Source organism: Lactuca serriola, chromosome 4 (assembly GCF_051521515.1).
Source record: "Lactuca serriola cultivar US96UC23 chromosome 4, Lser_US96UC23_V15, whole genome shotgun sequence".
NCBI classification, from domain to species: Eukaryota; Viridiplantae; Streptophyta; class Magnoliopsida; order Asterales; family Asteraceae; genus Lactuca; species Lactuca serriola.
The window spans coordinates 29,089,165-29,102,471 of NC_136411.1; the positions used below are offsets into that span (position 1 = coordinate 29,089,165).

Genomic DNA, 13,307 nt, shown 5'->3' on the forward strand with positions numbered 1-13,307 from the left:
TATATTATTCTCATAATATACTAATAATATTTACTCTCTCTTAATAAATCATCCTATCAAGTTGCTATGGTGAAGGCAACCCAAAAGGACCATGCACAACCGGGTCAAATACTTGCCTAATATAGTTGCAGCCTTAGACACTATTCCAACAGACATATGTTATTCATACATGCAAACTTACTCAACTTATCAAATTATACCTGACACTAATATCATTGAACAACAAGTCCTATTAGAAATTCAAAAAACACTACTTGCGTCAACACCATCCAAATCACTTGCAGACTTTGGGCTACCACTGCCATCCTCTTCTGTTCTAGCTGTTCTTAAGAATAGATTGTTATTAGAGGAAACAAGTTATGACAAACAATCGCTGGCCTCCCAATACACATACATGGTCTCACAATTGAATCCACACCAACTCAAGGTTCATGAGTATGTTGTGAAAGCCACTGAAGACAAAAGACAAATACTCCTTTTTTTATATGGTCACGGTGGTACTGGTAAAACGTTCCTGTGGACAACCCTACTTTCATATCTAAGATCCATTGGAAAAATTGTCCTTGCAGTTGCAGCCTCAGGAATTGTATCATTACTCTTACCATCTGGTCGTACTGCACACTCAAGATTCGTCATCCCAATTGATCTTACTGATAAGTCGTCCTGTAATATTAAAAAAAAACACAACTTGCCGAGCTGTTGAAAACTACATCCATGATAATTTGGGATGAGGCTCCAATGAGTGATAGATGATGCTTTGAATTCCTTGATAAATCTCTACGTGATATCTTGGAAGATGATAGTCATTTTTTTGGTGGGATGTCAATGTTGTTAGGTGGTGACTTCCGTCAAACACTTCCAGATCAACCTAAAAGCAGAAAATCTGACATAATTAGCTTTACTCTCCCAAATTCATATTTGTGGTCAAGCTTTACAGTATTCAGGTTGCATCACAACATGCGATTGTCAGACACAGGAACTTCTGTTGACTCTACACGTCTAACATCAGAATTTGCTTCATGGTTACTAGACATAGGTGATGGAAAGATCGGAACTCCAGACAAAGAAGATCCACATAGCACAAGGATCATACACATACTTGACATGTTTCTAATAGATTCAAAAGATCAGGGACTCGCAACACTTATTGATTTTGTGTATGGTTCTGAACTACTAACTAACGCATCACCTCAAGAGTTGTCTGCTCGGGCAATTATTTCTCCCAAAAACGAGACTGCAGAACGTGTCAATACTCTAATTTTGTCAAAAACACAAGGTCAAGAGGTAGTGTATAATAGCTATGATTCAATAAAATCACCCACTCGAGATGCATTGGACTTGGATACACTTTATCCATAAGATTACCTAAATAACTTAGATTTCTCCGGTGTTCCCACACACAAACTTGTGTTAAAGTTAAACACACCTATAATGCTGCTAAGAAATATCAATCAAAGAGAAGGTATGTGCAATGGGACACGTTTGGTTATTACACAGTTGCTACCGTCGGTCATTGAGGCATCCATACTAACAGGAACATGCATAGGCAAACGGGTGTACATTCCAAGAATCAAGTTTATTCACAATAGTCCAGACCTACCATTCATTTTCACAAGAAAACAATTCCCAGTAAAAGTTTGCTATGCAATGACCATAAACAAGAGTCAGGGTCAATCGCTAAAAAAAGTCGGTCTATTTCTTGAAAACTCCGTTTTCACACATGGTCAACTATACGTCGCACTATCTAGAGCTACCTCACCCGACTCAATTAAAATTCTATTACAACAAGAGGAAGATTTACCAATGAATAGTACCAAGAACGTTGTCTTTAAAGATTTGTTGGTGAAAGTTGAAATGCACGAGGTTTTATATCATATATATGTATTTGGAATATGATCTATCTAACCCAACGTGTAAAATTGTTTTGTTACAGAATTTCAAACCCCATGGTCTCCATATTATTGTTTTTCACTTACTAAAAGACTAATCAACAATTTTTTTATGCTAGCACCCAAGTGATGCCAGATATGGATAAAATATCCAACCTCTACTTCGGAGCACTGGGAAAACCACTAGAGATACGTGTGCTTCGAAAATGGACATCGAACTTCAGGAAAAAGGACACCTGGTTCATCATTGTGGACAAACATGTAAGGAACAAATTGAATCACAAACCACCTCAGTCATCTACATTTATGTCTGCAACTTTCTTGCTTTTTTTTTTCAACATGGAGATGCAATCCAACTACTTGAACAAAAAAAGATGAAACAACTATAGAGTCAAAACTACTACTCAATGAATGCTATCGCATTACAGATTACACATGTACAACTCCAGATAAATACCAAAAAAATTCTAGATCACACAGTTCACATTAACATTGGGGAGGCATCAACAATTGAACAAATATTTGATTGTCCATCCCTTCCAAAAGTATGGTTTCGATTCCAACTATGTGCTCACTTACATACCATAGCTGACAAGAACATCGAATATCCAGGTATAGTTTGCATGCAGACACAAAGATTACCTTACATTGTATAACATATGTACACAACTTCCTTAAAAACATACTCATTGCAATTAAAACTATGTTCAGATTTCATCGGGGTCCTAATAAACATAAGGGAACGAAAGAAGAAAAACAAGGAACCCTTCATGGCAATGACACTTGCAGACGCAAAGTAAGTAATACATATCATAAACAAATCTCATCCGACAAATGCATAGGACTAACATTTTAATTCATCACCACCTATACAAGTGCTGAGGAGATCACAATACTTTTATGGAAAGAATGCATAGACTCACCTACAAAGTTTGACCGAAATGTCATTATGTCTAATCCCAACACATCTGTCATTGCTCTAACAAATGTCAAGGCAACAATGTATAACGGTTAGTTTTACAACATTATTTCTTATCAAATCACCAATGTGACACATTATTCAATATTAACTAAGTTTGTTTTCTAAACAGGAAGCTTAACCTTAACAAGTAGCATGGCAACATACCTATATATCAATCCGCCAATTTCTGAAACCGAAACTCTTCTTCAAAGGTAATTGACAATCTAATATACTTATAAATAACATTAATACTCTATTCCACAACTAAGCTTTCTACTGAAAATTCCAAACTTTTTAAACTTAATATAACCAATTGCAAGGTTTGGAACTGAATTTCGTCCAAGGCTTAGTCCCACATCAGTAACAACTACGCTACAACACCTCAAAAACTCAAATTATTCCGACATTGAGGTAACTATTCACCTCATCCCCTATCTCCAAAAAAACACATATAGCATTCGTTCAATATCTCATTAAAACATGTATCAGGGGAAGAAATTCGTCGCAAAGGCTACAATAACAGACTTTACATTCAAAGATTGTTGGTACCATGTTCCTTGCAATACCTGTGCAAAATCAACACACAAAAAGGGAAATGGGTGGTTCTGTATATCACATGGAACTATCAATGATCCAAAACTTATGTGAGTGACAACTTTGTTGCACCATACTCCAATTATCCATACCCACTAACAAATAATTTTTCATCTAATAACAGTTACAAAGTTTCAGTTGTTGTCACAGACAACACAGACTCAATGACAATTTTTATGTCAGATGAAGCCACACAATCATTGACAAAGGCTACCTCAGAAGAACTGATCAACCGCAATCTAAGTCAACCAAGGGATATCCTACCCCCAACATTATAGAGATGCAAAGGATCAACAAAAAATTGGTTTATACAATGCACAAATTTATCAGCCACCAACAACATCCGCTTCATAATCACCTCAACAAGTGAAACTGGAAATCGAGAACCCAAGGTTGTCATCCCTTCAAACACACCGGTTACACCAATGACAACAACAAAACACATTACGGTCACAACAAAAAAATCAACACCTATTGCAACAACACTCAAATCCAAAAAACGGCTAACATCTGAAGATATTGGTATGTCACATAACTATACTATGTAGGTATCAAAAAGACGCATAACATTTTTTCTGCTTTTACAGATGCCACTTATGAACAACAACGACTAACAAAAGGGAAACGTACAAGAAAGACAACATCAACGACAACAATCAATCCAACAACATAGCACCAACAACTGACCATCACAACATAACATTATGTATAACATAAGATAGAATTACCATTACAAAAATGTGCCACCTTTACTGATTAATGCTAACTAGGTCGTTTATGTGGTAAAATGTTGACATTCAGATACTTTTTAGTTAAATAAATTTCATGAATCTTTTACAAAATGGTCCCACGTAAATAAATTGCTTAAATTTCCCTCTTTTTCTAGGTTTTTTAATATATAAATTTTTTTCCCAAATAAAGAAGTTTTTGTATGTGTCATAATTATTGATTTTCTGTTTCATTTTCAATTATGATTATGCAAAAAATGTTTTTACAATCCTATGAATTAAAGGAAACCTAAAAAAATGTTTTATGGCTTTCTTGAAATTTTGCTCCTTACATCCTTTAATTACATCACCATCATGGATAACGGTAAAAGACGATTTTGCCCTTGCTAGAATCCAAATGTATGAATTTGATAATCTTGAAAATGGATAATGAATGACTATTTAAGATTCAGGTTTTCCGGTTATCATTAACATAATAAGAATTTTGTATTCATTAAAATTAAATTTTAGAGTTGTTTTAGTTAACATTCGCTTGATTTTTGATCAATTAGGAAAAAGAATTTTATAATATACCCACATAGTAAGTTGCTAATTAGAATAGTTAGTTTCAAATTTACTTTTCTTATCGAGGCTAATATTTGGATTGATTAAGAGTATGTTAAAGTTCATCAAATCTGGATTTCCATTTCAATCCAACAGTCCAATTGTGACTTTTTTTATATAAGTATAATGCCATTATTTTTACTTTTAACGTATAATGCTATTATGGACATATTTTGCTACCACAATTGCATTTTTTAAAGAATGATTATTATTTTTCTTTTTTATAGTATAATGCTATTATAGGCTTACTTTGCTACCACTTCTTACATATTTTTAAAGTACAATGTCATTCTTTTATGTTTCTAGAAGTTTATATTCATACAATTTGAACACTTGATCTGTAGCATAGGTGTATTTCAGTTTGATATTTGTTAACATAGAATACGATAGAATGGATGTGAAATTGTTCATCAATTCACTCATTTCTTCTAAAAATTCAGATATGATATCCTTTAGTTAGACTTCTTGATTTTTGCTACTATTTTCAACGAATAAACATCCAAAACATGTGTCCAACTATTATATTAGAAAGACGCCAAATTTTGTATAAGGAGAACAGCATAAAGAACTAGGTAAAAGCGGAAGTTAAAATACAATCGGGAAAGGCCAACTTTCTAATAGGGAAATCATGACTTTGTTCTTCACCATTATTTCAAAATGACATCTCCTTATGGAAACGAACTTTATCAAATAAAGTAATTATACAACAGTTACAGTTAGTTGAAGGAAGAATTTTCATTTATAAAATACCATCTATATTATGTCCTTTACTACCTTTTTAAGTGTACAATACACAACACTAATAATTGAAACGTTTATCATTTAGAAAACGATGACAAAATAAAATAAATAACATGACCCGTGGTTCACCACGGGTTCATACACTAGTTTATATGAAATCATAAAAGTGTAAACCGGACAAAAACTTCTTCTCTAAAAATTCGGCGAATACAAAAAGAAGACTTCTATGACCAATTTAAACAAAATAAATATAGTTACTTAGTGAATTATTTCAACTTTTATTTCCTAAATTTTATAATAGAATATCAATAGTTTATTAGATAAAAAAAATCATAAATATACTACTGATTCTATCTGAAATAGAGTATTTAAGCTAAATAAAACGGTCAAGTATGACCAATTAATTAATGGGTAAAAAGATGAAGAGATAGGCTTGGGAATGGTGGGTGGAAGAATTTAAGGGAACTGCCTAATTTATGGCTTACTTCATGCATCCTTTTCCACATGTAAGAACCCATATGCATCACCTCTTTATTTATTTTACCTCAACCATAAAGAAAGGATGTGTTAAATTTTTATCTATCCTTACCTATTCGTCGAGCCTTAAAAATCAAACTTTCAGTGATGACATGTCATCGCTTCGATGTAAGTGGCGTGGACATGAAATTTTTGTATCGTGAATTCTATAGAAAAGAAGCATCGACGACGTGTCATCGTGTTAAAGCAACTCTTTGTTTGAAAACATAAACAATAATTTTTTTTTTATCTAAAATTAATAACAAATAAAAGACACCAATGTATAATACGGATATAACTAGTTTCGTACTATTTTATACGGTGTCTGTTATCTTCAATATAAATTACAAATAAATATGATACGAGAATACTAGTAGTTGTATTCTATTTAATATATTCTATTTAACATATAAAATATAATAACAAAATCCGCGGTATTCTATTTGGTGTCTTTTATTAATTTATATTAATTTGTTGTAATCCATTTAAGTTTAAATTTTCAAACATCACTTTTTACCTAATAAATCATATTTAATTCATATTTATCTAAAAAAAATCATATTTAATCGATCCTTATTTATCTAAAAATCTTATTTAATCCCTATTTTTAGTGATAGATCATTACTATACAAAAACTATATATATATATATATATATATATATATATATATATATATATATATATATATATATATATATATATATATATATCCTCCCTAATAAATAAAAATTATTTTGTCATTTGTCAATTTTTTTATCAATTTTGATACTTGTCATTTTATGATATTTTTTAAATAAATAATATTCACATGTTAATTTATGGGTTTTTTCAATTTAAAAATTAAAAAATCACATAATACTTTTGTTTATATATATATATATATATATATATATATATATATATATATATATATAAAGTATTAAAGATAATAAATATGATAGTAAATTGTAACTAATAAGTTTTTTTATTCCCTATTTCAAAATTTTATTTTAAAAAATATTTATTATTTAAATTTTAATATTTAATTTTTTTAATCAATCAGTATAATATACGGGGCTTAAAATAACGGGACAATGACTTAAAAGGGTAATATATTTTTCGATTTGTACATATTTGGTCACTGAGTTTTTTTCGTTCACATTTACCCCTTCAAGTTGTTAAACTGTACACATTCAGTCATTATGATCGGTTACTCCAAGTTAGCCGGAAAAAATGACTTAATAGGATAATATGTTTCTCATTTTGTACACATTTAGTCCTTAATATTTTTTTGTTTCAAAATATGTCATTTTTGTTTTTGTACTTTGTAACATCCCAAAATACAGGCCAAAAATTTCATTTTTTTTAAAATAGTCATTTCATAAAAACTTCAATATAAAAGTTTCATAATAAAGCTTCATGTCTGAAACCAGCCACATCATAATAATATGTCAGAGTACATCCCAGAAAAATCCATAATGCGGAAAACAAGAGTGTGTGTGTGTGATATGCCGCTACCGCGCCAACTCCTTCCCCCTATCTGAAGAGGTACCTAAAACTAAAACAGTAAACTGTAACCACGAAGCTTAGTGAGTTCCCCCATAATACCTCATACCATGCAACCATATAATAAATAACTAGGAGATATAGGCCTCGCCCACACTCATGGAGATACGGGTCTCGCCCACACTCCGCTATCTGGGAGATACGGGCCTCGCCCACACTCCGCTATCTGAGAGATACGGGCCTCGCCCACACTCAGCTACTAAGCCACAACATACAAGTATCACACATACAACGAGTATAAACAATTCTATCATACTGGCATATATCATAATCAAACTCAACTATGAGATACGGGCTCTGCCCACACTCCGATACTACATATCATCTATACGGGCTGGCCTTGGTGCCTTAGACCCGTTCCTACTGGAAGGAAACTCAACTCGAAAAGTAGCTACCGAAAGTCTGCCTGCTAGACGTCTGACTGCTGTATCGGTAATCCTCCGGCTCTAAATCCATAAACATAGATTAGTTACTCATAAATACCCTTAGGTCAAATGACTGACCTACCTCTGGTCCAAGGTCAACTCCTTGGTCAAAGTCAACTTCCAGTTGACTGGACTCGCCGAGTCATGACACAGACTCGCCGAGTCCCTCCCTTACTATCCCAGTTCTACTCATCAAGTCCCTCTTCCCACTCACTGAGTCACCCTTAACTTACTACTAGGGACGATTAGACTAACTCGCGATCTGACTCGCCGAGTCCGAGAACAACTCGCCGAGTCCCACGAGCAGATCTCCTACTCGCTTCCAAATCCTCACCAGAGCATCCATCTTGAGGATTTGGTTTCTGGGACTATTGCTACACGTTAAATTGCTAACTCTGCGTGCAGCTACGAAGGGTTGGACCTTCTACACTTAAACCCTTCTTAACTCAGTAACAGTTCATATGACTCGTCGAGTTTGAAGAACAACTCGTCAAGTTCCAGGCAATCTTCATAGGACTCGCCGAGTTATTCATCCAACTCGTCGAGTCTAAGACCATCTTCATAGAACTCGTCGAGTCCACTTTGGAACTCGCCGAGTCCCTTCAGCCCTCCTCCCATACAGACCAAATCTGAGACATGCAACGGTTCCAAACCATAGATCTAGGCTCCTAGGGTATGCTTATCACATAAAGTTGCAAACTTTACGTGCATGCATGGCCCTATGAGCTCCAAAAGGCAATTCCAAGCTCTTTATGAGGCCATACACCCAATAGGAACCTTAATCACTTCAACCACAGAGACTTTATACTTCTAAGACGTCCATAAGGTGTAGATTTTAAGTCCTTTCAGAATATAGAGCATAAACACATGGAGTTTGAGGTTTTAGGGCTTGAAAACCACTAATTAGGGACAAAAGGGGGATCTAATGAACTAGTGATCAAGGTAGGAACTTTTCTACCTGAATGGAAGCTCCCCACAGTGTAGATCTCGTATCTACTTCCCTTTCTTTCACTCTTTAACCTCCTCCTTCTTCTACTAAGCTCCAAATTTCCTTCACAAGGCCAAGATCACTCACAAGAACAATATGGGGGCTAGGGTTTCGCTCTATAGCTCTCTGGAAGTGTTAGGGACAAAGGAGGCCAAGTTAGAGCGTTTAAATAGGGTGCAAACACCCAGGTTAGGGTTTTTGCCCGGACAAGGTCTACTCGCCGAGTCCGGGAACCGACTCGCCGAGTCCACAACTTAGACCCCGCGTCTTATCCCGCTTCTACTCGGCGAGTTGGTCCTTCAACTCGCCGAGTCCAAGGCCAAAAATGTAATATTTAAAGAGTTATGTGACATCCCCTAATTTCTTGGCCAGAAAAGACCGATTTAATTTATGCTTTTTAAAATAAAATCAGAGAAATCTTTTTAAAAGATGTTGCGGAATTGGTCCCCAAACAACACATGATAAAAGTTTATCAAAACCCTTCATTAAGAAGGTATATATTTTCCATATATATCAAAACCTTGGGATGTCATGTTCCGATACAGATCAAAAGCATAAACAAGACATTATAAGCCTTTCAACAGTTATTTACAACTACTGGCCTATAATCCAAAAATCTATCGTCGTCCTCCGACTATGCTCGGGGTCCACTACCTGTAATCATAAAAACTGAGTGGGTCAGGCTTGGGAGCCTAGTGAGCATATAGGGTTTTCAACCCACAATAATAATATACTTATTAAGTTCACCAATCAACAATAACCCTGATTACCCATTCCCGTTGTCCTCACTTTACGTCCCTAAACACCTATCACAAGGGACCTAGCCTAAGGATTATCATCGGGATGGACACTACTGCTAAGGAGTTTCCTCAGCCATACATGTCCTAAAGGCAACCATGAGGGGGATGGAGTACGCCAATGAACATTTAATTCATCAACACCTACAAGTTGTGAACCTGCTAGTGTTCCACTGGACTGTCTAGAAAAGTCCATGGTCGTCATCTATACTCTGCTAGATGACAACAACAACAACAACATCATCGAGGCCTCTCACCATTTTAACACACATCAACTATTTCATCTACCCATGTTCTACCCAACATATTTTGTAGATAAAAAGCATATACAGTTTAAAACTTGTATAAAACATCAATTCAACAGTCACCTCAAATAAACAATTAACCTATTTACACATAACACGTATTTCAAGGTAAATACTTCATATCTATGTGTAAATTGAAAGTAACTACACACTCACTTGTTTTGATGAAAATCGGGCAACAATTCGTTTCCTAAAACGATCGTTTCTAATAAAATCGGGAGTTTTATTGAGAAACCGGGCTCTGCAAAAGTCGGGCTTCGAAACCGAAAAGATAAATTTTCCGGGCTTCTTGGGCACTTCATGGAGTATTCCGGGGTTTACAATCGATACCGGGGCTTCGCAGGATGTTAAGATGAAAGAAATATGGGTTTAGGGGTTAAAATTGACAATTTTCCAAAGTATACTGGGAGGTCTCGCACCCTTGTATTTATAGCGGAGAGCTTCTAATCGGACGGCTGAGAAGTCTCCAGGTGGCGAAGATCCGAAGGCTCGCAGGGGAGGGCTCGCACGTGGGCTGCGCATGGCTCGCACATGGGTCACACCTGCGAGGGGCTCGCTGGCAACTTCTAAGTGGATCGGAGTCTAGTTCGGAGGTTCGGACCCGAAGCAGGAGGGACGGGAGATAGCTGGTGCGAAGGTCGGACACGTGGCATGCATTGCGAGGCTCGGACTAGGCTGCACATGCGTCGCTCCTCGGATGTGCCATGGCTTCGGATGACTCAGCAGCTCGGTGACTCAGCAGGACATGTGTCACATTCTAAGCAAGGGTGACGTTCTTATTGAAGGTGCATTCATTGGCATAATGCCCAGGCTTTCCACATTTGTAACAAGTGACTTCCACGCTGCACTTCCCAGCATGTTTCTTCTTACACTTGTCATACCACTTGGCTTCGGCTCCTCCTCCAAATTTTCTCGAACCAGTCTTCGAGAATTTGTTCTTTTTATTGGAACCTGAAGTTCCTTCAAACTTTCTCTTTTCGCCAACTTCAACCTTGTTGGCGACTCTCCCTTTTATCATATCTTCAACAGACTTGGCAGCCCAGATAGCTGCCTCCAAAGTAAGTGCCTGACGTACTGGCACCGCGTACTCCCATGGAAGTCCCTTTGTGTACCTGTCAATTTTTGCCAACTCATCTGGGACAATACGCAAAGAAAACTCCATTTTGTCTGTGAAGTTATTCGTATATTCGTCAACGGTCATACTCCCCTTCTGCAACATTAGAAATTGGTTTTCTAACTCAAGTACGTTTTGGGCCGAGCAGTACTTGCGCTTGAAGTGCACCAAGAACTCTGCCCAAGTTAGTTGCAGTGGCTCATTAGGGCTTAGGGTTTTCCCCAAAGTGCTCCACCAACGAGCAACACTATTCCTGAACTGAGATACTGCAAACGTGGTTTGTAACTTGCCTTGGCAATCACAAGTCATGAAAGCCAACTCCATTTCCGAGATCCAGTCCATTACTCCGATAGGATCTTCTTTTCCATTGAAGGTCGATGGCTTGCAAGTCATAAAGTCCTTATACTTGCGCCCATTTCTCTCCATTCTACCCTCGTGGTTATTTCTCCCAACCACAAGCGGTTCACTATGACCAACTGATCTACTGTTGTTCCCTTCTTCAGATCGATTGTTATTTAGTTCACGTTGTTCAACAGGAACTGAAGGTTCATCGCTGTCGTTCAGCAACATTTGCCTCAATTCCTCCCTCTGTTCAGCCAACATGGTCTGAATCATAGTTCGTACTCCAGCCATGGTGATGGGTTCGGGTGCAGCTCCTACTATAGGCACATGTTCCACCACTTGGGGTTGAGGTTGTTGGTTTCTGTTTGCATTTCCAGCTCCACTCCGAGTTCTTGCCATTACAATCTATATACCGAATAAGGTGAATTTATGTCTTTATTCTTGTTAGACATGTCAATTCCCTTATCACTCCGAAACGTTTACATGTTAGTTCTAATCTCGTAATCATATGCTTAGAATCCTACACACATAAGGTTTCCAGATCCGGTCAGCAACATACCATAGATCCGAACAAATAATGGCATGCAAGGCAAACACATAGCATTTAGCACATAAGGGCATTTTAGGCATCTTCCCTAAAATAAAATAGTGCTCGTGTCTAAAATATGATAGACACTCATCTCACAATCATCACTTAGCATTCTAAGTTCAAGTCTAGAAATTCTACAATTTCTTAGTTCGCTTAAACTAATGCTCTGATACTAACTATGACATCCCCTAATTTCTCGGCTAGAAAAGTCCGATTTAATTTATGCTTTTTAAAATAAAATCAGAGAAATCTTTTTAAAAGATGTTGCGGAATTGGTCCCCAAACAACACATGATAAAAGGTTATCAAAACCCTTCATTAAGAAGGTATATATTTTCCATATATATGAAAACCTCGGGATGTCATGTTCCGATACAGATTAAAAGCATAAACAAGACATTATAAGTTTTTCAACAGTTATTTACAACTACTGGCCTATAATCCAAAAATCTCTCGTCGTCCTCCGACTATGCTCGGGGTCCACTACCTGTAATCATAAAAACTGAGTGGGCCAGGCTTGGGAGCCTGGTGAGCATATAGGGTTTTCAACCCACAATAATAATAATATACTTATTAAGTTCACCAATCAACAATAACCCTGATTACCTATTCCCGTTGTCCTCACTTTACGTCCCTAAACACCTATCACAAGGGACCTAGCCTAAGGATTATCATCAGGATGGACACTACTGCTAAGGGGTTTCCTCAGCCATACATGTCCTAAAGGCAACCATGAGGGGGATGGAGTACGCCAATGAACATTTAATTCATCAACACCTACAAGTTGCGAACCTACTAGTGTTCCACTGGACTGTCTAGAAAAGTCTTTGGTCGTCATCTATACTCCGCTAGATGACAACAACAACAACATCGAGGCCTCTCACCATTTTAACACACATCAACTATTTCATCTATCCTGTTCTACCCAACATATTTTGTAGATAAAAAGCATATACAATTTAAAACTTGTACAAAACATCAATTCAACAGTCACCTCAAATAAACAATTAACCTATTTACACATAACACGTATTTCAAGGTAAATACTTCATATCTATGTGTAAATTGAATGTAACTACACTCACTTGTTTTGATGAAAATCGGGCAGCAATTCGTTTCCTAAAACGATCGTTTCTAATAAAACCAGGAGTTTTATTGAGAAACCGGGCT

General features: G+C 36.4%; 1 protein-coding gene across 1 annotated transcript; it reads left to right on the forward strand.

Annotated features, from left to right (window-relative positions):
- Nucleotides 1-394: 394 nt before the first annotated feature.
- On the forward strand, nucleotides 395-1,359 carry LOC145098159 (uncharacterized). The gene is made up of 3 exons (XM_079035829.1): nucleotides 395-503; nucleotides 570-665; nucleotides 836-1,359. Exons 1-3 carry the CDS (start codon nucleotides 395-397, stop codon nucleotides 1,357-1,359), a joined length of 729 nt encoding a protein of 242 aa, XP_078891955.1.
- Nucleotides 1,360-13,307: the final 11,948 nt, after the last annotated feature.